Genomic DNA, 26,816 nt, shown 5'->3' on the forward strand with positions numbered 1-26,816 from the left:
AGTACAGCGAAGATAAAAGACTTCTCCAGCTTGACAACTAAATCAACATGCACCTTATTTATAATCAGAGCAATTCTGGTGCCTAGGGCCTCTGCACAACAACACAGCAAGGAGATATATGCAAAAAACTACATTCTGTTTCAGTTGAGATCTTACTCATACAAAAGCCAGTGAATTCAGAGTTAAAGCTCCCACAGCAAGCTTAACTCTACTCCTTAAGTGTATTCACTACAATAGTCTTTCGTTATATCTATGATCATACAATATGTATAAAATAATAGAAAATTGTATATACTTCGTGTGTCTCTTTGGTCGGAAGGAAAAAAAAGTTCAGTGTAGAAATCAGAAGCACACAAGTTCAAGGCAACTTGAACTTAGAAATAAGAATAAATAATTGATCTTATTTATACCGATGGAGCAGTGTTAATATTCAGCGTATGTTCAGAGTCAGCAATACAAAATTATGTATGTGTGCATCTTTGGTTATAAAAATATGTGGTTTCATGGTAATACTCAAAAAGAACAGGAGTACTTGTGGCAATAGAGACTAACAAATTTATTAGAGCATAAGCTTTCGTGGACTACAGCCCACTTCTTCAGATAATAATAATGGCATCTTATTTTATGTAGTGCTCCCTCTGCTTAAAAATCCAAGCTTGTTAGGATGTATTGAAGCTTGCTGTAGTATCCCCAGGTCTGAACTGCCCTTCCCTACTCTTGAATAGTTGCTGTTTAAGAAAAAGATCAAATATCCCCTCCTGAACATTTGGAACATGGAACTTTTGTGTCTGCTATGATCATTAAGAAAAGTTCAGTGATTTACTGCACATGCTCAGTACACTACAGTATTTGTAAGTGATCATAACATCGTTATTTCTAAATCAGATTATCTTATCCAAAGTTCCTACAATTTAACAGAGAATCATCCTATATATATATATATATAGTTTAATTCATTATATTCCTGCTACATAATTCTATAAGATGATTAAATAAAAAACATTAAAAAGGATTCTCTATTAAATTCCATGGGTTTTTGAATAATTTACATATTAAATTCTTTCCATAAATTTTTCATATCTTCCAGAAAGGCATCCAGTCTTGATTCAAAGACATCAAGAAACAGAGAACCCTCCACTTTCCTTGGCAGTTTGTTCCCGTGATTAACACCCTCTCTGGTAAAATATATACCTAATTTCCAATTTGAATTTGAATTTGTTTGGCTTCAGCTTCCAGCCATTGGTTCTTGTAAAGCCTTTCTCTGCTAAATTAAAGAGCCCTTTAGTACCTGGTGTTTTCTCCCTGTGAAGGTATTTATACACTCAAATCAAGTCACCTTTTAATCTTCTTTTTGATAAGCAAAATAGACTGAGATCTTTCAAACTCTCACTGTAAGGCTTTTTTTCTAGCTCTTGACAGTCAGTAAAATTAAAAGGTTACAAATTTAAAACTGATAAAAGAAAATAACTGGCATTCATAAAAATAAATTTTCTAACTGTGGCATAAAATATTTTTAAAAGCCTGATCCCTTAATCTAGTTACATATTCACCAGTAATCAGACTCCAACAAGTCCCATTAGCAACATCATTCTGTCCCCTCATATTAACAGAGCTTTTGGATATCCTTCAGAGCACTATAATAAATGGGGGAAACAACATATAGAAATAATCAACACACGTCTAAAATATTAAGTGCATCAAACCTTTTTTCCTTCACCATTTTAATGGTGCATTCCTTAGTTTTCCATTTTCTCTTCCCCAAAGTTAAATGCCTGCAAGTCACCAGGCCTGATGAAATTCATCCTAGAATACTCAAGGAGCTAATAGAGGAGGTATCTGAGCCTCTAGCTATTATCTTTGAAAAATCATGGGAGTCAGGAAAGATTCCAGAAGACTGGAAAAGGGCAAACATAGTGCCCATATACAAAAAGGGAAATAAAAACAACCCCGGAAACTACAGACCGGTTAGTTTAACTTCTGTGCCAGGGAAGATAATGGAGCAAATAATTAAGGAAATCATCTGCAAACACTTGGAAGGTGGTAAGGTGATAGGGAACAGCCAGCATGGATTTGTAAAGAACAAATCATGTCAAACCAATCTGATAGCTTTCTTCGATAGGATAACGAGTCTTGTGGATAAGGGAGAAGCTGTAGATGTGGTATACCTAGACTTTAGTAAGGCATTTGATACGGTCTTGCATGATATTCTTATTGATAAACTAGGCAAATACAATTTAGATGAGGCTACTATAAGGTGGGTGCATAACTGGCTGGATAACCATACTCAGAGATCAGAGGGGTAGCCGTGTTAGTCTGAATCTGTAAAAGCAACTTTTTACAGATTCATAAGCTTTCGTGGGTAAGAACCTCACTTCTTCAGATGCAAGACAGATGCAAGATGCTTTTTACATACTCAGAGAGTTGTTATTAATGGTTCCCAATCCTGCTGGAAAGGCATAATGAGTGGGGTTCCGCAGGGGTCTGTTTTGGGACCAGCTCTGTTCAATATCTTCATTAACGACTTAGATATTGGCATAGAAAGTACGCTTATTAAGTTTGCGGATGATACCAAACTGGGAGGGATTGCAACTGCTTTGGAGGACAGGGTCATAATTCAAAATGATCTGGACAAATTGGAGAAATGGTCTGAGTTAAACAGGATGAAATTTAACAAAGACAAATGCAAAGTGCTCCACTTAGGAAGAAAAAATCAGTTTCACACATACAGAATGGGAAGAGACTGTCTAGGAAGGAGTACGGCAGAAAGGGATCTAGGGGTTATAGTGGACCACAAGCTAAATCTGAGTCAACAGTGTGATGCTGTTGCAAAAAAAGCAAACATGATTCTGGGATGTATTAACAGGTGAGTTGTGAGCAAGACACAAGAAGTCATTCTTCCGCTCTACTCTGCTCTGGTTAGGCCTCAGCTGGAGTATTGTGCCCAGTTCTGGGCACCGCATTTCAAGAAAGATGTGGAGAAATTGGAAAGGGTACAGAGAAGAGCAACAAGAATGATTAAAGGTCTTGAGAACATGACCTATGAAGGAAGGCTAAAGGAATTGGGTTTGTTTAGTCTGGAAAAGAGAAGAGTGAGAGGGGACATGATAGCAGTTTTCAGGTATCTAAAAGGGTGTCATAAGGAGGAGGGGGCAAACTTGTTCACCTTAGCCTCTAAGGATAGAACAAGAAGCATTGGTCTTAAACTGCAGCAAGGGAGGTCTAGGTTGGACATTAGGAAAAAGTTCCTAACTGTCAGGGTGGTTAAACACTGGAATAAATTGCCTAGGGAGGTTGTGGAATCTCCATCTCTGGAGATATTTAAGAGTAGGTTAGATAAATGTCTATCAGGGATGGTCTAGACAGTATTTGGTCCTGCCATGCGGGCAGGGGACTGGACTCGATGACCTCTCGAGGTCCCTTCCAGTCCTAGAATCTATGAATCTATGAACAATTTGGGTTGAAAATAATCTTCATGTTGTCATAAACTTTATAGCTGATGTTTAAGACTTCATAAGCTACCATCCTGCATACCTTTTATTTATATCACTTTTTTGGGACGTTTAAAGCTATGTCTAGATTCTCTTATGGAGCACATGCACCACATATTACTGTCAGGACAAAGTAAACCTAGAGCTCCTTGTATTACATAACTGTACTTGGAGAAACATACCTTCCTACTTTGACACTGGCATAACCTCTTTCCTGTCTTTCATTTCTACTTCATGCTACAAAAGAAGCAACATTGTGTTGTACCTAGTTCAGAAAAATAACCTATAACAGGCTTATCTATACAATTAAAATCAGCAGGCGAATTCAACCCTAACATTACATTAAGAAAAAATTGTGATATAAACAATACATACTGAGAAGCTTAGTGGGATATGGGTTTATTCCCACTGGTGGTCAATATTCTATAATAGCTCAATTATCTCTGCAGGGCTCATGTTCTTCGATTTTCTCCTTACATACTGTATTGCATTTTCTATCCTGCTGAGCCTCATTATGCTTGTTATGGCTCTAAGTAGCAACTTCTCCATCAATAGAAGTTTCCTTTGATAGTTCTCTAGTTTGTGTTACTGCTAACAGGATTTTTAGGAAGGTCTTGACTTGAACTAGCTGTCTATGCATGGAAATCTATTATATAATGTCTCTTTTGAGTAAAGCCTAAAGAAAGTATAGCTCACATAAGACTCTTAATGTACATGTTTTCCCAGAAACATGCAGGTAGAAAACTATTAACTGATAATAAACTTAAATAAAATATCTTCTCATCCACAAGATGCAAATTGTAGGACTGGTTTTGTTCACAATGGAGGCTGATTGTTTGGAATACATTTGAAAGAAAACATATGTTTCAAACACCAGAAATTTGGTTCAATTGCCTACTTTCTTTCCCATGAATGCTTACAAAATCTGAAGATTATCTATATATTTTTTAAAAATGGTGGTGCTCTTTAGCATACTGTTAACCTAGTACCACCAAAACAAACAAACAAAACACCAGTATGGTTAACAGCAGTATGACTGACATACTGCACAGCATATTAAAACATATTTCTTAAGATACCCAACAATACTTTTAATGTCCTAAAATACTGAAATCCAAACAATACAGAATAATAGTAGTAGTAATAATAGTAATAATAATTTGTTTTTTGAAGCTAGGTGCTTCAAAGAAAGCAACAAACACAAATATAATTTTAATAATAATAATAATGTGTTGTATGTCTACAAAATCACATCACTTAAAGTGTTTCACAAAACAATTACTCCTCTCAATGCACCTGTAAGGTAGATAAATATTCTTAGCCTAATTTTATAGATGTAAAAAGCCAGGCACAGAGTTGTTAAGTGACTTGCCCAAGGTCACACAGCAAATCTGTTTCACATCTGGAACAAAACACATATCTCCTACCTCCCAGTTCTGTGCTTTCTTAACCACAAGAACATGTTGCCTCCTGTAAAGGGACTGTAAACTTTATTTAACAGTAATTCAATTAAAGCATGATCCTAAACTGCTCAAGTAATTCTCTGACTTTTTTCCCTTTCCGACCTCATTTCTAAATAGTAGCATAGAAGCCATTTTCATGATCTTCAACAGGCTTTGGATCAGGCCCTTCCTGCTTACATGGTAGGGATTAGAAATGAAGGGAGGGGAGGCATGAGGAAAATGGAAGTTAAGATTGAAGATCAGAGAACTATGAGTGAGTAAACTGAAATTACATTTTAATTGCATTACTTTGAATATTTAAGCTTAAATTAGTTGAAATTCTGAATTTCCTGCTGATTCTTAAAAGGTTTGCCCACCAATAAAAGAGGCCCAACATTTCAGTGAGCTCATACAAAAACAAAATTTCTCCTGGAAAATTCAAAGAAAAATATAAAAACTCAGAGTAAAATAATCTGAAAAGAAGTCTCAAATTTGAAAAAAAAAAAAAAAGTGATTTCAAATACCCCTGTCCCATCCCCATCTCTCCCTCTCCCCAACCGCATTTTGGTGAAATAAATTACAGAAATTGAAGAGGAAAACTCAGCCCTTTTTAGAAGGATAGCACAAGTAAAGGCACCACTTAAGTCGTCACAATAGGCTTTGAGTAATGCATATGCCTTGTGTTGGCCCTCTCTACTAGGGTGAATTACACCCACACTTAATATTTAATAGTCTAAATGGATCAAATTGTTTCTTTGAGGAAATATGAGGAAACAACAAATATGTCTTGGCTGACATTAATCAATCAAATAACTTCCTTCTAGGATTCCTCTACCAACCTATCTCCTTTGAAGAAGTAGGTTTTCCCAACGTCCTCCCACCAAATTGCTGAATCAATACCATGGGGAGGAATTCCACTTCCAAGTGTTATCAAATCATGAGGGTACCCTGGCTGGAGAGTGGTATCCTTGAAGACCCAGAACTGGTTACCTGAACAAAAGCAGATATATATGTTAACTTCCAGATCTTTCAGTATTACAATTAAAATACTCTAAGGAAATAAGAAAGACACTCAAAGGAATAAAGCATTATGCTGATTCTGCTAAATACATTAAACTGGAATATGTTTTATTAATGAAGCCACTGCTAAATAAAATAAGGTACAGCCGACAGATATCTTATATTTGTACAGCATCTTTTATTCAATACTACCTCAGAAAATTGTGCAGACAATCCATATAAGAATCATACTCAGACTGAAAATGAAGTCACCTCGGGAGATGGTGTAATGTAATCCATTTTACAAGAGAAACACTACACAACAGATATGATTTTCACAAGGAAAGCAGGGTGAATTTTAGGGTAAAATTGAATAAGGAAACATTTAGATTAAAAAAAATGCATAACTCCTAGAAAGTCTGATTTTCCTAGAGACCATATACTCCTATTACCAGGTGCTCTAATTGTGATACAGAGAGTTAAAATGTACACGATACACTAGTTCATTTTTAAAGTATTTTAGGAAAATATTTGAACATATCATCTATCACTTTTCTTCCATTGGGCATGCAAAGAGAGGAAAAGTGGGAAGTCAATTGGAAGAAAATATTACCCTTTGAGAAAAATGTTCAAATGCACCAAAGTGACTTGGGTGCCTAAGACACATTATCACTTTTGAAAATGTTATAATCTGTGCTCCTCTTCCTCACCACTCAGTCTTTTCCACCAGTCTACAACTCCAGCTTCCCCCATGCATCTGTTTCTTTTCAATCTCCTCTCAAGTCACAGAAGTCTGGTGAAGGTCCAGGGAGGATACTGAGGGTACATCTACACTACAGCGGGGAGTCGATTTAAGATACGCAAATTCAGCTACGTGAATAGCGTAGCTGAATTCGACGTATTGCAGCCGACTTACCCCGTTGTGAGGACGGCTGCAAAATCGACTTCTGCTGCTTTTTGTCGGCGGCGCTTACTACCACCTCCGCTGGTGGAGTTAGAGCGCCGATTTGGGGATCGATTGTCGCGTCCCGATGGGACGCAATAAATCGATCCCCGAGAGGTCGATTTCTACCCGCCGATTCAGGCGGGTAGTATAGACCAGACCTGACTTCCTCCACTACAAAATTGCCTTTTCTTTCTTGTCAGATAGCTTTATTTCTCTTTCCTGATCAACTCCTATAAACCCATCACCTCTCCCTGCCTTGTCAGGCCCCTTCTGAGTTGTCTGGCTCCCTCTTAAGCTCCATCTCTAGCTAGAGCATTTTCTGCAGGTGTGGCTGGGCAGGGTCTTTTGGGCCGAGAATTGCTCCTTACCCCTGTCAGTTCTAGTGCCGGGTTTATACACCGCATCACAGGGCTCTTCAATTAGCAGAGAAAGGCACAATATGATCCAATGGCTGGAAGTTGAAGCTAGAGAAATTCAGACTTGAAATAAGATGTAAATTTTTAATGTTAAGGGTAAGTGACCATTGAAACAATTTACCAAGGGTCATGATGGATTCTTCATCACGAGCAATTTTAAAATCAAAATTGGATTTTTTTTCCAGAAAAGATGCTGTAGGAATAATTTTGGGGAAGCTCTATGACATGTGTTATACAGGAGGTCAGACTAGATGATCACTAGATTTCTTACAACAGTCACTTCAATAATGGCTCATATTCTCATGGCAACCCAAGACAATCTATGTTAATTTTAAAAGGTTGGGGAGGAGTCCTAATATGATGCATACCTTAGGAATAGTAACATCCCAAAATCTTAGTTTGTTCAGTGTCTCCCCTGTTTATCCTAGATTGTAAGCTCCATTGGGTAAGGACCATGTATTTATCCCCTCTCTCTATATATAACATTAGGGACATGCATGTTGCTAAAAATGTTATTACTAATAACAATATTAATCGGTGAGAGAAGTAACTATTACTTAGAAAGCCTGTCAACAACTTGACAATCCTTTAGACTGGCATAATAGAAAAAGTCCAGAGAAAGGTAATGAAAATCATTAGACCTCTTGGGCCTTTCCATACAAAGAGAGAGAATGAAGACCAATGGTCAGGGACCATAAATAGGTGGCATAAAACAGGTGGAACCCATCTGAAATTCATTGCAGCTCCCCACAATAAGACCCTCTGAGTGGAGCTGGTGCATCAGTGGATTTGCCTCTGCTGAACTTATTTCAGCCAGTGTCTCCCTTTCTGAAGCCATAACAGTCCTATTAATCACTTCTAAGTTGCCAATACGTGGAGTTTCAACCATGACCATTAATGCTAATGTAAATTGGAATAAATCAGTGGTGAAACTGATCCAAAAAATGTAAACCTAACCCACTATATCTAGAAACACCCTTATTTATGATAGCCAATGGAAAAGATGTTTTAAAGTGCATTTGCCTAGCTACACATCTATGCAGATATCCCAGTGGCACATGACAGACATAAGAGTGGCAGTCCATACTATTCATTGTAATAGCTACAGGTCTGTCTCATCTTACGCGGGGGCTCCAATCCGCGGTTAGCGTGTAAAGCGAAAACCGCGTATAGCCAAAACCCCATTGAGTTCAATGGCGGGTGAAATCACCTGCACTACAGGCATAGTATTAGAACTGTTTTTCTCTTTTTTTGTTGTTTTTTGTTTTGTTTTTATTTTTGCAGACCGCGTAAAGTTGAAATTGCGCATGTTAAAGACTCGTAAGATGCGACAGACCTGTATGTGGCTGGGCAGGCTGCTTCACAAACACTTATCTACCCTTAGGCACTCTCTTATGTAAATATTTTATAAGGAAACTTAACTTCGCCCCAAAGACCTAGGATCAAGTCTATGCCAGAATCACTGGGATGGAAAATCCAGAAAGCTGTATTCACAGTTTGTTTTATATTTTAGTCATCCCTCTGTGGTATTAAATAAGGGAATTCTTTAAAAAAGTAAAGGAAGGCTTTATCCCCTCACCTGTACCTCAGCAATTTACAGCATGCTTTCCTTTTCATCACATTTTTAATTAGGAAAGGGGATACAGTTTTAATCCCTCCCATGCTGGGTTTGCAAAGTAAATCTTTTATCAGTTTCTTTGCAGCTGCTTGTCACCCGCACTTTCAAGCAGAGGCATTCCAGCTCGCCTGAGGATACTTTTCCTGACACAAAGTCCCAGGTCACTAGTGGTGCATTTAGCTTTAGGAGACATTTGTAGAAGCCTGATTCAGTACATTTTCCAATGTATCAGCACCAGAGGAAAGAAGTGTGAACATATGAAATGTATAGTTTCTCTAGGAAATTCCTGTCATTCTACCTAGTTTTCTCATATTCTCCACCATATGCTCCTATACTGTGAACTTAATACTGCCTTCCAATAATGAAAAGAAAGATTTTCTGAAAGGAGTCTTACATAAGATTCTCATGGAAAGGCTTCCCTTCATTTCATGTCTGATAGAGAGACCTAGACACATATAAGCAGACTCTCTCTTCTTAAGCAAAATGTAGAAAACTCATCTGGCACAGGTACATTAATGTGACCTTAAAAATACTGAAGCAGCTTTTAGCACCTTTGTGACAAAAGAAATCACAAGGAAAAGAGTGGTGAACCCACATGTATGTTCATCATAACACTTGAACTTTTTACTGAATTAAAAAAATAATAAAGATAACTTATGTTTAATTTTCCAATATGCAATAAGACAAGAACCACAATAAAACTGTGTTCTTCAGATGTTCAAGCTGTCACCTGCATAGTTTGGTGTCTTCTCTAGAAATGCCCTAGAAGGAAGTAAGCCATGATTACATTTTCATTTCTAGCAGGGGATGCTCAGTGTAAGACACAAAGGTGTGGTCAAGTCTCTTTTCTATAGGTTGTTAACGTGTATATATTTGGAAGATGAGGAAATGAAGGTGACGTTATATAGCCAAAGACGCCAGCTTGACATTATACATTGAGAAACACTGATCTTCTTCACAGCTATTGCATGTGCCAGGCAAGAGGAAGAAAGCGTTCAGAGAAGACCTGCAGGGAGCTTTATAAAGTACAGAAAATAAAGAAGAGCTAGCCTATGAAGAGTGATCCTTTGAAATGCACAAAAGATTAGGTCTGTGCTGACCTAAAGGCCATTATATTTAATTTACTTAGGATGCTCAACAAAACTTAATCCTAGGAATGATAAGGCTCTATCCTGAGGGTTTCAGATATTCATTTCAGTTGGCCACACCTTTACTATTTCACAGTTCTCCTTCTCAGCTGAATTATACCTCTGAGTCTCAAAACTGCTGGTTCACTTGGCTGTATATAAATAGATGGCTTCAGAAAGGGATCATAGTTGCAAGTTCAATACTGAGAGAAGGATCGTGTTTTCTGGACCCTTCCAGTTGGTACTTATGGTGCAAACAACAGATGGTATTCGATGAATGATACTGTGCCAGGTCATTTCTGTTTTAGAAGATCATTCAAAATGACAGTTGCTGGGCAGCATGAAGAGGCATGTTCTACAATGTATGCAATATTACTATTTCCATGTCTCACAAGGAGTAGTTGTTAGAAAATGATAATTGCCAACTGTATCCAATGAGTCAAATTTTGCTTTCACATATGCATGCACAACCCCTGAAATAACCAGGCTGAACATGAATATTATAAAAGGACAGAATAACTGAGCCGAATATCTGTTGTATATCCAGGGGGTGCTGGAGCAGGCGCATATGTGAAAAAAGCGGGAAGGCAAGACTAGAGTGAGGCTCTTAATGAAATCCTCCTTAGCACATTTCTTTCTTCTATTTAAGCAAGTTTACTGTTGAGGGTAACTGGAGAGAACTTAAACCTGAGACTGCAGGACACTGAGCACTTTAGCAATTATGGGCAAGACCTCTATTGGTTATAACTAGAGAGCATTTAATATTTGCATTCTAAGATATGTTTAGTCTGCTATAACTGTGACCATTATTAATGGGAAGCATTATAAATATGAAACCCAAGTGTTCTGTCTGGCTGCAGCTTTTTGTTGTCGTTGTTCTTCCCTCACAGGGAGACATGATATTGGAAAGTGGTTGATTGTTGGTCAAGGAAGCATTTCGTGGGAGGAGAACTGCAATTCAGAAGAGTCTCAGAAAGAATCTGACGCTTTCACACTCAGAACTGAATACTAAGGGGAATTTAAATTACAGATCAGAGTTTGATTGTAACTAGGATTAATTCCATTTATTTATAGTTTTAGTGAGCTAATTTGAAGTGACTTCAAAAATGTATCCAAAATGAGTGCTTAAGTCGCATTACTCATTATTTGCTTTCATTTAGTTTATATTTAGTTTCTTTTATAAGTTATAGGAACAATGTACTGAAGACCTGTTTATTCATTATGATTACAATAAAAATAAGGAAAGAAAACCAGACACTATTTGAACAATAATGGTTTGATCCTTCTTCCAGATACATGGTCACTCATATAATAAGGCAAGTGCCATATCTCTTTGGCAGCAGCAAGCACTACATTTGTTTTACCAAGTTGTTCCTTTCAGGTCTGGTTTGTGGATTTATTAGTCTCATAGATTTTAATAAATCACCCTGTTTCATAAAGTCTGGTCAATCTTCTGAATGTTTCATTTTTCACTATCTATTCCCTAATATAACAACAAGCAAGATGGTAAGGTCACAGTCTGAGAATGAAGCAAGTGAAAGTCAAAATGTTTTGGTTTTTTGCAATAATGCTTAGCTGAATACCCAACACCAAAGGGAAACAATTTGAAAAAAATGGACTGTGATTGTAACTACCTGAAGTTTTTGAAAATCTATTGTCGCCATTCTGAAAATTGATTAGAAATACAGGACACACACACAAAGAATATATATGCTTGCTTTAGCATACTGAGGTTTTGATAGTAAATATTGGTTATTTTAGACTATTTAATTATCTACTTACCATTACAACCAACCACACAGGAGATATCAACTATACTACATCCCCTTTTGTATATAATCAGGATATGAATTAATCAAAGGTTTCTTGAGTTCTCAAGAACTAAGTGAAGTATTTTTTTCATGTCATCATTATGCAAAAATGGAATTATGGTATGTGCATTTTATAAGTACTATGTACAGTATTTAAAGTATTTAATATAATAAATATTAAGAAAAAAATCTACTCATAGCAATAAAATACATTAAAAAACCTATACTCATGTCTCTTTGTCTTCCTCATTCACATTCTGGAACTCTCTTCTCCCCAATGTTCATATTCTAAATATTTTGGACCTCAATCCCAGTATGTTTTGTCCTCCTCCCTTTTTCCTTTAAGCTTTTCCAAGTCCTTCTATTTATCTAGCTGGCCCCTGTCACTTCCCTATTTACTGCTTCGTGATGCCCCACTACAAGTACATTTTAGCTTTCAAAATGAAACTGTCAAGTAGTGGGATAAGAATTATTGAGAGTTATGGTGGCAGTGGTAATATAAATTTTACAACAGCTTTTCCATTGCTACATTTGGCTGGCCGTAGGTTTCAACAATGCAGATGGCTTGACAATTTCATTTTTAACACTATTTAAATTCCAAAAGGTACACAGAATAAACTTTACTATCTACATTTTTGCCATTTTAAAAATATATATGTACCTTTCTGGTGTTATTTTATTATCATTATTCAGTATAGATGCCAGTACTGAATAACAATAAGAATATAAACATCTGTTTTTTATAAGCAGCCTTCTATGTTATACCACATACCTTGCATGCATTACGAGCCACAAGAAAGAAGGCTGCGTATCTTCAGCTCCCAAAAACAGCAAGCACTGCTTTATAGCCATGCTCTCCAAGTGTGCTACTGAATTTTTACAAATGTTTTTCCTTGTATAAATAAATATTAATGTAAATTGAAGGGACATAAAACTAGTTCACATTGAAAACCAAAAAGTCTCAATGCTCTGTGGGGAAAGGGAGACTTGATTCCACAAAAGCAGCAAATTTTTTACAAGTAGCCATAATTTATTAAATATGCCCCTAAAATCAGTGGTCTCCACAGACAGACAATACAGAAAATATACAGATCTGCTGATAGGATTTATTAGTATGAATTTGGGATAGCAGAGCTGTAAATTATGAAGACGGTCCCAAAGGAATGCAAATAACACCTGCATACCACACTACCATTACAGATCATCTGTTTGTGCCTTGTATTTAACAGCATAGGTCTGCTGGAAAATGTAAACTTGTTTTAAAGATTTTTATTTAGCTCCTGTTTTATATTTCTTCTTTAAAGCAGAATTGCCTTAGTGCCATTAATCCAGTTGCACAAGTGGAGGGAGAGATGAATGAGTACGAACAAATAAAACCAAACCCTCAAAACCTAAAAAAAAATATCATAAGTAGGTTTTCTAATAATCTACTTGTTTCAAATTTCAGGTCTGTTGTCTCCTAAACATTGAGGGCCCAAATCAAATACATTTATAGATCATTGGGACGGAATTAGGAAGGGTTGTTTTCAGATTTCTCATGTCAGAAAGCAGGCTTTTCTGTCCAACAAGATGCTGCATCTTAAAAATGTCACTGGGCCTGAGTTGCATATTGCTAGTCCTTGACCTAGACTCAGTGCAATTTTGCTGGGAAAAACAAGGTGAAGATTACTTACTGACAACTGCGTTTGACTCAATCTTCTTTTCTCCTACAGGCAACAGCCCCTACAGTCAGTGTTATTGCTCCATAGATCCGAAAACATGAGAGAAAGATCTGTCAATCATATAAGTCCTAGTCCACCTACTTCCTTTTAATAACAAAACTTCCAAAGCAAGAAAAGAGAGAAATTTTGATGGAAAATTCACTTTGAGGTCCTTTTGAAGCCTGCCCATAGGAAGCAGAGGATGTTCTGAAAGAAGCATAAATACATATTTGCCTCTTTTTCCAGCACAAAGCAGAGATTTGAGAGTACGGTATGTGTTGTAGTTGAGGTTGAGTGTTACTGACCTCAAGAGAAGCAACCAGAGACTTCCTCTAAGAAACCTATGGTTATCAATACTGCTTCTGCTCAGCCACCAGACTGTTAAGCCTGCATGTTATCTAGGCACCATAAGTGGAGGAGTTAAACTTTATCCCAGGTCTGTGCTTCTGTCCCAGGGAACTGTAGCTATACTTTACACAAATTATTTTGGTATCCATTGTCCATACTGAATGATTCTGTCCCTGTACTGGACAAGCAACGAAGAATAAACAAAGCCTGGATCAGCAGATGGATAGTAGATAAATATCCTTTTGGTTCACTGAGTAGGGAAGGAAGATAGGCTTAAAGAATGGGCCTGGTAATTTCTATCTGCAACTTTGACTACAGTGTAAGGGAGACGATTACTATGATGCAGAATGGTGAGCCTAGAGAAGAGGGTCCTTAGGGAACTCTGTAGTCCATTGTTACTTTATCTTGATCTTCTTGAGAGGTCTGACAGTTTGATCTTTGCATGGACTTCTACACTCCAGTTGAGAGTTAGAGAGGTCTGACAGTTTGGTCTTTGCATGGACGTCTACACTCCAGTTTCAGAGGCACAAATGGATCTGTATACCACACACAGAAATAAGGTGACAACTGAGGAGATGTGGCAAGAATGCACCCGACCTCTATATCCAGGTCAACAGAGGGTGACAAGATCTTTGTGGAGGATTCTGAAAACAAAGGGGAAGTGGGCTGTTTCCAAGACAACTAATATAACAGGATAAGCCTTGTAGAATGAGAAACCTACCTTCTGGCCTCTGCTCTACACACATTAATGCAATGCAAAGCAGGCTGAGAAGGCAGAAAAGAGCATGGCAATGACTAGAAATATACAATCTAGATCTTCAGAGAAAACGGTGTGTTTCTTTCCCATGGGACCGTAGCCAAGGAACTACAATGGCTGGTCTTTATTCCTCAGAGGTGATGCCTGTGATGGCAGAGTGCAGCAAGAGGCCATTTAAATAAAAAAGAGAGTACTGACATTTTGAGGATTCCAGCTACAGGGAAACAAGGGGCTTGTGGAAGTGATTCTTGCTGTGCAGGGTTGCAAGGCTTGTCCTCCCAGGCATCCTGGTATCCTGGATCTGAGGATACTGAGGAAGGCCTGGGTCTGCACTCTGCACTGAAATTCAGGCCATGTATGGTAGGAATTATCTGCTAATGAATGCAATAGGAAGAATGGGGTCACTATGAGGGAAAAGTACCCTTGGCCTTCAAGCACCCTAAAAAGTGACTGTGTAAAAAAGGTGTTATGAGGTTCTATGTTCACTGAGTCTAATTGATTTGCATCTCAATTTTCAGTTCCATTTGCAGCTAAACAGGGCTTTTTCCGCTTTCTTAGTTGTCATGCTGATAAACTCATCCATGGCCTGGGGGTTAAAATGGTTTCTTTCTGTTTCTCATATTATCACCATAAATAAAGGTTCTGCAGGGTGAATTAAGCCTGCACGTTATAACTTACTTCATATTATGACTTTCATCTGCGCAAATCACTTATGATTACTGGAGTTTACACAAATGGCCTTAAGGGCCAAGGAAATGCTGACACATTTGTTACAAGAAAGTCTGTGGTAGCTGGGCTTATGAAATCCACTAGGCCACTGACAGAGAGAGGTTCTAAATAACACAGTGATGGGCAACCCTATAGAAACCCAGACAGAAAACACCTAACCAGGGACCTAGATAGAACCAACACCCTACAACAATGTGGCTAGGCTGAAAGGTGGGGACAGGAGGAGTTGAGGAGCTGATATGCAGCACATTGGTCAATTCCTCCCTGATTCCTTGGTTACTGGATGGAAGCAGCTATAGGAGGTAAATCTCTCTCTTCTGCTGCTTTACTCTCTGTGTAACTGGGGCCCTGGAGAGAGCAGACACAGGAGAGTTGATGTCTTCTTTGTGTTGCTTTTTTCTCCCTTTCCCTTTATTCTTGCTTCTGTGCTTCTTCATCTTTTCTTGGAATAGAAAAGGAGAAGAACGAATAAGGCAGAATGAAAGAGCGCACAGTGGGTGAAATACTGAGACAGCTGCTGCTCTACCCTTCCAGCATGCAGAAGGCAAACAACCAGGAAGAAATGGGTAGACTGGTGCTTATACACTACCTGTGATTGACAGATCTTTGCCTCTTGCTTGCTGATTAGTTCAGTCATAACACGCTCCTAAAAGCACTTTATTAGGAAGGATGGGAGTAGAGGGATGCATGACAATCTTTTTTGTGGTACAGTACAACCTTTATATTAGAAAATGCCAACTGTTGTTTAGAGGTTTAGAACATTGGTCATAACTGAGAAAGATTAGAAGGCAGAATGTTATTGAGAAGGTTAAAGGTGGAAAATAAAATTCAGTTTATCATATGGTATACATTTTATGAGCTGGCTTTGGAATAAAAGGCACGTGTTGTGTGTTATCATATAGTAAATAAAGTAAATACAAAGACCTGTAACTTCTATGTCTCAAAAAAGGTGCAAGTTCTTTTCATCTTCATTGCCTGTATTAAACTGTTGTGTAGTATTTCTGCACAATTACAATTACCCCTTCACACTCCAGAGGTGACCATACTTGAGTAGTGAATGAAATGCTTCTTGTACCTCCACACTAGTTCTACTATAGTACAGGTGGGTCCATTTTTTGACCTAATAACCTTGTTCATATTTTGAAAAATGGCAGGGAAAATGTCTGCATTGTTCTTCTGCTTTTTCATATGAAAAAGAACAACAGAGCCAGTCACAATCCATATAGTTAACTCTGATAGCTTCACAACTATTCTCATTCTCAAATCATATTCTCCTTTGTTTTCACAGTTCTTACCTTATAAAGTAATTACATTTTACATTGGTTTCATTCCCAATGAACAGATTCCAATGATAAACTACTATTTATCTACCATAAAGTATAATTTTCACATTAAATCTAAATTAGATGCATATTTAAGAACTTTAATTTTAAAGAACAGCTGATGCCTGGAGTAAAACTTTCAAAAAAACAAATTGCATAGCAACAATTCAATCCACATAACTTTATTTTCTGGGGTTTTTCCTCTTTTTTTAAAAAAATGACTAGGGACATTTGCATGAAACAGGGATATCTGTTAATAATTCATTTCCCACCTCAAATTTGTAGCATCGTAATTTCCAGAGCAAATAATTACAATGTGGCACAGATAACACATGATAAAATATACGTAGCAGGAACAGATGCCACTTAGAAATATGCAAATGCCCTAGTAATAAGAGAAATGAAGAAAGATAACTAGAAAAAATATAAAGAAACTCACTCATTCATACTTTCTTAATCCAGACAACCTATAGTTCACACACAAAAAGTGTGAGCAAAGATTTAATAGCAGATCATTGCTGTATGGCCTTTACTAGTAAGACTTACCTACTTTTACAAAATATACCCCAAAATCACTAATATAAAGTATTATCATTAATAATAACAATAGTTGCCAAGTGTGCAAAGTATGTTAGATGCTTGTTTTTTGTTATCTGTTCACTTATTTGCTAATTCTCTACATTCTGAATTTGCAATGGATATGACAAGCCACTAGCGAAAATAAACAAGATTTTACTTCACTATAAGAAGAAAGTTTTAAAATGTTTCTATGAGGTGTCAGCAGGCCTTTAAATGTCACCTAGATTTCTTGCCCTTCTTACCTTTAAAGAAAACAAAATTCCCTTCGCTGTTTTCATAGACTGCATCGATACTTGGAGGCAAACCCCTCCAGAAGTAGGTAATCTGCATGGGGTATCCATCCATCACCCTGTTGTTTCTAACACGCCAAAACCACTGATCCTGGAAAGCAAACAAATGCATCTCTTAGCACATTGGAGGCCTCTATACTTGTTGATCTGTTTCTGAGAGACAGAAAAACCATTCAATGTCAATTTAGGACAACAACTTTCCTATTTGTCTAACCATATTTGCATTAATAATGAAGGAGTACAGAACTGAGTTTTCCCTCAGCAGAGAAATGGAAGGAAAAAAATTTCCCTCTTAAAGAGTGATCTAATGATTTCTTAAAAACAAAAATAAAAAACACAAACAAAGCAAAGGTGCATTCAAAGGAGAGGCAGAAATTTGAGGATATTTCTTACCAAATATCTGACAGTCCTGTAACAGATGTCCATTTTGCTTAAAAAGGAAAGGCAGGAGAGTGTGTATACTGCAAACTACCACTGCTCAAATTCCACTCAGTGACACTGGTAGAACACAATGGAACTATTTTAGGCTTACAATGGAGCAGTTAAGAACAGATTTGGGGTCCATGTTTGAATTACAGCACTAATTTTTGAATATCTGATATATTTGCAATGTCTAAAAGTAAGATGTGCACAAGAGACCCACATCCATTCTAGTTAAATTTGTTGTTCTGTAGGAAAGCCCAGTAAATTTAACAGAAATCTTTGTCAGAAATTTGTTTAGGAAGAGTTTATAATAAAAGTTTAAAAAGGCTTTCCCCTCTTGATTTGTTTCTTTTCAAAGCCCCTAGTTTGAGTGAACAATCAAGGCCAAATTTCAGCCCTCAGTACTTCATTGCATATTTCCAAATCCTGTACTAAGTTACATGAGTGAGTGCCTGGCAGCAGCCCCATCATATATTTGGTGAACAATCAATTTCATGTCATCTTCTAAAACTGCAGATACCCAGATCTAGGGCCGGTTCCAGCTGCTTTGCCGCCCCAAGCTGCAAAGCGAAAAAAAAAAAAAAAAAGATAAAGCCGATCGGCAGCACTTCGGCGGCAGCTCAATCGCGCCGCTTCATTCTTCTGCGGCAATTCGGCAGCAGGTCCTTCGCTCCCTCTCTTCCTCTTCGGCGGCACTTCGGCGGCAGCTCAAAGAGGAAGACAGAGACGGAGGAACCCGCCGCCGAATTGCCGCTGAAGACCCGGATGTGCCGCCCCTTTCCATTGGCCGTCCCAAGCACCTGTTTCCTTCGCTGGTGCCTGGAGCCGGCCCTGCCCAGATCTGTATGTTCCCCAGGACGTGAATTTCTTATTAACCTGAAAAGTGTCAGATGGACATCCCTGGAGACTGAAGCCCTCTCTGCACAGAAGAGATACAGCCTAGGGAGCATCACTGTGATCTGTCCCACCCCATCCTGACAATGGGTCTAAAGCAAAGCTCAGGGCAGTCAGTGGAATGACGCCTGTCGAGCCCTGGTCTGAATGGACTATTTCCAGGGCTGTGAGGATAGTTCATTCTGCAATCTGATTCACTTCTTCTCTGCAGTGACTGATAACAAGGAGACCAGGATCAACATTTGTGATGGGAAATTTAGAATGTGGTGGTCATAGTTCAGTTCTTACTGGACTGGTGTCCACATTGCAAATCTGCCATCAAAACTGTTGGCACTGGCCTCTATTACCAGTCATTCCACTAAGAATTGCACTAAGACCAACAACTCACAGCACATGGATCATCACGTGGCAAAGATTTTCTGTTCCTATATGTGATACAAAACAGTATCCGATCTGGTGAAAGGTTATGTTTCCCATGGCGCAGTCAATACCGTAGACTCTCAATTCTCTTGTATTGTCATTGGGCTAAACCAGCGTTTCTCAAACTGGGGCTGGGATGAAGTGGGGGCGGGGCCTGGGGCTGAGCGGGGGGCTTGAGGGTCCACGGAAAATTTTTAAATCAAAATGGAGTCCTCGGGTTGCTAAACCACTGGGCTAAACTATGGTTGCTGAGTGACTGATCCATGCTGAGGATGCACTGCTCAGACTGGGGAATGTAGGGAAGTTATTTTGTCAGCACTAGGAGAATGCAGGAAAAGCTACCCTTGCTGTATCTCTTCAACACTGGTAACCACAAATTCTTCCCAGGGGCAGCAGGTTTGTAGAAATTGTGGTGGTGCCCAAAACATCCAGAGGCCCCTCCCCCAAACTTCGCCTCCCCAAACTCCACCCCCACACCTCCCTAAGGCTCTGGGAGGGATTTTGGGTTGGGGGAGGAGGCCTGCGGTGCCGTTCCTGGGCTGGGGAGGGAGTGGGGGTGGGAGGGGGTGTGTGGGAAAGGGATGGGGTGCAGGCTCCAGGGGCCCATAGAACTCGCCGCCTATGCTTTTTTCAGTGCAACCTTATCAACATGTTGAGATAGGGGGCCCTGATCAAGTGCTTACCCCTTTTGTGTGTGGACTGCAAACCTAATTACTCTACGACAGATGATAGCCCTGAAGTAATGAACATTCTGAACCACTTTCCTGTGACAAGTAAAGGTTATCCCTCTTCTTACCCTTTAACATGAAATCTCAACTGTATAAGAAATAATACAGAATTAATTATTGCTGAGGAAAAAAACCCCAAAACAAAACAGAAAAATATCGCATCTTGTCACATCTCTGTTGCATGGCAGCCTAGACCTTCTGTCTGAATAGGTCAGCCTGCCAAGCAAACCAGATCTGTAGTGTTCTGGGAACTGGTGCAGCTTTGAAACCAAACTAATATTTTTGCTGGAGCAGGCATACAATGGGTTGTATTCATCATCCTTCTCAAGTATAAGTCACAACTCTGTCTAGTTCATTTTTCCACTGATGCAATTATTCACAAATTTGTGAAGAAAATATTAACCTTACATAGAAACTGTCTAAGTGCATCCAGAATAGAAGGGGTGTTTCAGTGTACAGTGCAGGAGAGAAGCCAGTGGTCGTAACACGTGTAGGTACCAATGATATAGGGAAAGGTAGGAGAGAGGTCCTGAAGGCCAAATTTAAGTTACTAGGTAAGAGATTAAAGATGAAATGCTTCCAATTCCACACATAGAGCCAGTTATATAGGCAGAACTGCAGCATCTGAATGAGTGGTGTTTGGAGGAGGGATTTAGGTTTATTAGGAACTGGGGAAACTTTTGTAAAAGGAAGAGCCCATACAGGAAAGATGAGCTCCACCTAAACCAAAACAGAATCAGATTGCTGGTGTGTAAAATTAAAATAAGTTGTAGAGAAGTTTTTAAACTAAGGGCTGGGGGAAAGCTGACAGGTGTTAAGGAGCACATGGTTTGGACAGAGACATCCTTTAGGGGAAGATTTATTAATGGGGATTCTCTAGATCATAGTACAGAGGAGAAGATAAAAGTTGATAATATCAGATAGGATCTGAAGAGAAACAGTCAAATGAAAACGAGTCCCACTCACTTTCATCACATGAAGGCAGACAACTAAATATTGACAAATTTTATAAGCATACATATAAACTATACATAAAAAGAACAGGAGTACTTGTGGCACCTTAGAGACTAACAAATTTATTAGAGCATAAGCTTTCGTGGACTACAGCCCACTTCTTCGGAAGCTTATGCTCTAATAAATTTGTTAGTCTCTAAGGTGCCACAAGTACTCCTGTTCTTTTTGCGGATACAGACTAGCACGGCTGCTACTCTGAAAACTATACATATAAAATGATGGGGTCTAAATGAGCTGTTACCACTCAAGAAAGAGATCTTGGAGTCATTGTGGATAGTTCTTGGAAAACATCCACTCAGTGTGCAGCGGCAGTCAAAAAAGTGAACAGAACGTTGGGAATCATTAGGAAAGTGATAGATAATAAGACAGAAAATATAATATTGCCTCTATATAAATCCATGGTATGCCCATATGTTGAATACTGATTGCAGATGTGATCACCCCATCGGAAAAAAGATATATTGGAATTGGAAAAGGTTCAGAAAAGAACAACAAAAATTATTAGGGGTATGGAACGGCTTCAGTATGAGGACAGCTTAATAAGACTGGGACTTTTCATCTTGGAAAAGAGATGACTAAAGGTGGGGGGGGGATATGATTGAGGTCTATAAAATAATAACTTATGTGGAGAAAGAAAATAGGAAGTGTTATTTACTCCTTCTCATAACACAAGAACTACGGGGTCACCAAATGAAATTAATTGGCAGCAGGTTTAAAACAAACAAAAGGAAGTATTCACACAACACACAGTCAACCTGTGAAACTCTTTGCCAGAGGATGTTGTGAAGGCCAAGACTATAACAGGGTTCAAAAAAGAACTAGATAAATTCATGAAGTATAGTTCCATCAATGGCTATTAGCTAGAATGGACAGGGATGGTGTCCCTAGCCTCTGTTTGCCAGAAGCTGGGAATGAACGACAGGGAATGGATAACTTGATGACTATCTGTTCTGTTTATTCCATCCGGGGCACCTGACATTGGCCACTGTCGGAAGACAGGATACTGACCTAGATGGATCTTTGGTCTGACCCAGTATGGTTGTTCTTATGTTCTTATAAGTGCTGTATACAAATTCTAGATGTCTAAATACTAAGATGGGTGAACTTGAGGATATTGATATAATAGGCATCACAGAAACTTGGTGGAATGATGACAATCAATGGGACATGGTAATCATAGAATCAGAGATTATTAGGGTTGGAAGAGACCTCAGGAGGTCATCTAGTCCAAACCCCTGCTCAAAGCAGGACCAACCCCAACTAAATCATCCCAGCCAGAACTCTGTCAAGCCGGGCCTTAAAAACCTCTAAGGTTGGAGATTCCACCACCTTCCAAGGTAACCCATTCCAGTGCTGCACCACCCTCCTAGTGAAATAGTGTTTCCTAATATCCAATCTAGACCTCCCCCACTGCAACCATTGCTCCTTGTTCTGTCATCTGCCACCACTGAGAGCAGCTGAGCTCCATCCTCTTTGGAACCCCCCTCAGGTAGTTGAAGGCTGCTATCAATCCCTCCTCACTCTTCTCTTCTGCAGAATAACAATCTCAGTTCCCTCAGCCTCTCCTCCTAAGTCATGTGCCCCCGCCCTCTGATCATTTTTGTTGCCCTCCGCTGGACACTCTCCAATTTGTCCACATCCTTTCTGTAGTGGGGAGGCCCAAAACTGGACGCGATACTCCAGATGTGGCCTCACCAATGCCGAATAGAAGGGAATAATCACTTCCCTTGATCTGCTGGTAATGCTTCTACTAATGCAGCCCAATATGCCATTAGCCTTCTTGGCAACAAGGGCACACTTGACTCATATCCAGCTTCTCATCCACTGTAATCCCCAGGTCCTTTTCTGCAGAACTGCTGCTTAGGCAGTCGGTCCCTAGTCTGTAGCAGTGCATGGGATTCTTCCATCCTAAGTGCAGGACTCTGCACTTGTCCTTGTTGAACCTCATCAGATTTCTTTTGGCCCAATCCTCCAATTTGTGTACATCACTCTGGACCCTATCCCTACACTCCAGCGTATGTACCTCTCCCCCCGTTTAGTGTCATAGTGGGTTTCAACTATCCACATATTGACTGGGTAATTGCTACCTCAGGATGTGATGCTGAGATAAAATTTCTAGACACCATTAATGACTGCTTCTTGGAGAGCTGGTCCTGGAATCCACAAGAGGAGAGGCTTTTCTTACTTCAGACTTAAGTGGTGCACAGGATCTGGTACAAACTGTGACTATAGCTGAACCACTTGGTAATAGCAACCATAATATAACTAAATTTAACATTTGGGGGTGGGAGGGAATACCAAAGAACCTACCACAGACTATTAACTGTGGTATGTAGCCTATTTCTTAAATCAGCCTCTGTTCCAGATGACTGGAGAACTGTTAATGTAATGCCAATTTTTTAAAAAAGGTACTAGAGGGAATCCTGGCAATTACAGGCCAATAAGCCTGACGTCAGTGCCAGGCAAATTAGTTGAAATGAGAGTAAAGAACAGAATTATCAGACACATAGAAGAACACAATATACTGGGAAATGGTCAACATGGCATTTGTAAAGGGAAATCATGCCTCACCAATCCATTTGAATTCTTTGAGGGGGTCAATAAATGTGGACAAGTGTGATCTAGTAGATCTGTTTTTGGACTTTCTGAAAGTCTTTAACAAGGTCCTTCACCAAAGGCTCTTCAGCAAAGTAAGGAGTCATGGAATAAGAGGATCAGTTTTCACAATGGAGAAAGGTAAATAGTCAGGGCCCCCAAGGATCTGTACTGGGGCTAGTGTTGCTCACCATATTTATAAAAGATCTGGACAACAGTGAGTTTGCAAAGTTTGCAGGTGATACAAATTTACTCAGGTAGTTAAGTCCAAAGCTGACTGTGAAGAGTAACAAACAGATTTCACAAACTGGGCCACTGGGCAACAAAATGGCAGATGTAATTCAATGTTTATAATTGCAAAGTAATGCACATTGGAAAACATAATTCCAATTGTACATACAAAATACTGGGAGCTAAAATAACTATTAACAGTCAAGAAAGAGATCTTGGAGTCATCGTGGATAGTCCTCGGAAATCATCTGCTCCATGTGTAGCAGCAGTCAAGCAAGCTAACGAAGTGTTAGGAACCATTAGGAAAGGGATGGATAATAAAACAGAAAGTATCGTAATGCCACTATATAAATCCATGGTATACCCACATCTTGAATACTGCATGCATTCTGATCTCTCCATCTCAGAAAAGATGTATTAGAATTGGGAAATGTTTAAAGAAGGGCAACAAAAATGATTAAGAATATGGAGCAACTTCTGTATGAGGAGAGGTTAAAGACAGTGGGATTGTTCAGCTTGGAACAGTGGCAAATGAGGGGTGATGTGATACAGGCCTATAAAATCATGAATGGTGTGGAGAAAGTGAATAAGGAACTGTTATTTACCCCTCCACATAACACACAAACCAAGAGCCACCTAATTAAATTAATAGTCAGCAGGTTTAAAACAAAAATAACGGAGAAATACTTCACACAGTGCACAGTCAACTTGTGGAACTCATTGCCTAGGGATATTGCGAAGGCCAAAAGTACAACTGTATTATTCAAAAAACAATTAAATAAGTTCATGGAGGATAGGTCCACTAATGGCTATTAGCCAAGATGGTCAGGGATGCAAACCCCTGTTCTGGGCATCCCTAAACCTCTGACTGATAGAAGCTGGGACTGGATGACAGGGGATGGATCACTCAATAACTACCTTTTTCTGTTTACTCCCTCTGAAGCATCTGGCCTAGCCATTGTCGGAAGACAGCATACTGGACTAGGTAAACTATTGGTCTGACCCAATATGGCTTGTCTTATGCTCTTCTGTTAATCCCAGATTTATAGGAGCAAGTTAACCTAGCAAAAATTACTCAAATAGATTTCTCAGTATGAAAGGTTTTCTTTTGAAAAAATTATGTCTGGCTGGAAATAGGTCTACTAAAAAAATCCTTTTAATTTCTAGCTGTGTCATTGCTCGTGCAATACAATTATACATTACAGTTTCACTATGCTTGTCTGACACTAGACTACTATTTTCAGTATTAGCCACTTTATACTGTAAGATATATTACGACACTTAAGGAAGGGCAGCAAAACAATTTTTAGGATTAATTGCCTAAATTCCAGTATGAGAACAAGCAAAAGGAAAAAAAAAAAGATAACTGAGAGAAACAAGTATCTAGGAAGACCTAATTGAAGCATATGTTCTGAAAGCTGGTGCAGAGAATGTCAGCTTCAGTTACTTTTTCATTATAGCACAACGATGAGACAAGAAAGCTTATTGTAAGTAAAAGTTAAGGAAAAACATCCTCAAAACAGACTTTAGGAAGCACTTTTTCGCTCTGACAGTAATAAATGCTTAGAATGGTTTTGCAGGCAAGATTTTTGAGGCATCATCAATCTAAGAATGACTAGGTGCTGTTCTGGGACAAATGATGTAACGATAAGTTTCAACAGGCCAAATGGCTTTTTGTCATCCCCAAATTTTCTATAAAACCCTCATAACACAGACAATATCTCAGAGATCAGTTATTAAAGAAGAAGAAGCAAACAAGCAGCAACAGTTTGGAATTGCTGTATTTCTAATATCTTTTGCCACATCTGCTGGATGGAATTTTCCTTCCTTGTCATTTTGCCTCATAAGCAAGATATTTCAGATTGTTCATCTGGATTTTAAAAAAAATCCAGTTGTAAAAATAAATCTTAGAAAAATATTGTATTTGCACTACAGGCCTGAGCCAACTCCCATTAGCTCTCCCAGAAATTGGCCCATTGACTTTAATGGGCATTGAATAAGGTGTAAATTCAGATTAAGCAAAGCACATCAAGTTAAGCAAGTGCTTAAAGTGCCTTGCTAAACAGAGATGGAATTAAGTCCGTACTTAAGTGCTTTGTCGGATTGAAGCCTCAGTAAGGTCCTCAGGCTTCCAGCAGTTTCCAAATGGGAGCCTCACATTTAGCAAAGTTTGGACATACCTGTTATAGGCAAAGCTTATAAAGTTTTAGGGTAGCTAATAAAGCTAGAATTTCATCTGGTACACTAAAGCATATCTTTGTAAATCACAGTCATGCATTTTAGGGACGACTTTACATAGCTCTAATCTCCTTTTGCTTGGATTTAGTCTGTAGCGTCAAGCTGCCAAAAGATACAATTTACAAAATTCCAACTGTATTTTAATTTTAACAGAGTTAAAAAAAATGAGTATGAAGAAATTCAGTCAAAATGTTGGGGAATGGTGAAAGGTGACTCTGTACTGCAACTATCTCTATAAATTTCTGTAGTTATAGAAAGGGAAAACAATCTTTTTCCATAACAACAACAACAACATAGGGCTAAATACCATGATGATGATGATGACTGAATCCTGTGGTAATTTGCTAATATTCAGTGGAATCATGGCTCATACAGACAATGTTCTATTTTCTTTTAAGATCCAAACAAAAAAAGAAATATAGATAACTCCAGGCAATAACACAGCCCTGTCCACCACCACTTTCCAGACTATACGGGACAGTCTAACTCAAATAAGATTCTCCTTGGATCCATATAGGCCGTTGTCAACAAAAAAGGTGTGATAGTTCTTTGCCAAATTGAGCATTTGCTTCTGACAGAAAGAGAAGGATGGGTCACAGAATTCCCACTGGCCTACACAATGCAGTACAAGTAACAGCCAAACTCCTGAGGGACTTTCTGAGTTCAGCACAGGGAAGACTCCAGTTGTTGCCAGTTGCACT

General features: G+C 38.8%; 1 protein-coding gene across 3 annotated transcripts in view; it reads right to left on the reverse strand.

Annotated features, from left to right (window-relative positions):
- Positions 1-26,816, reverse strand: part of MMP16 (matrix metallopeptidase 16) — a 252,256-nt gene that overhangs the window by 17,113 nt on the left and 208,327 nt on the right. For all 3 annotated transcript variants that reach the window (XM_034763231.1, XM_034763230.1, XM_034763232.1), the window contains 2 exons: positions 17,525-17,663; positions 5,770-5,920 (listed from right to left, as the gene is read on the reverse strand). In XM_034763231.1, coding sequence (XP_034619122.1) covers positions 5,770-5,920; positions 17,525-17,663 — 290 coding nt within the window. The remainder of the gene's footprint in view (positions 1-5,769; positions 5,921-17,524; positions 17,664-26,816) is intronic.

Source organism: Trachemys scripta, chromosome 2 (genome assembly GCF_013100865.1).
Source record: "Trachemys scripta elegans isolate TJP31775 chromosome 2, CAS_Tse_1.0, whole genome shotgun sequence".
In the NCBI taxonomy this organism is placed as follows: domain Eukaryota; kingdom Metazoa; phylum Chordata; order Testudines; family Emydidae; genus Trachemys; species Trachemys scripta.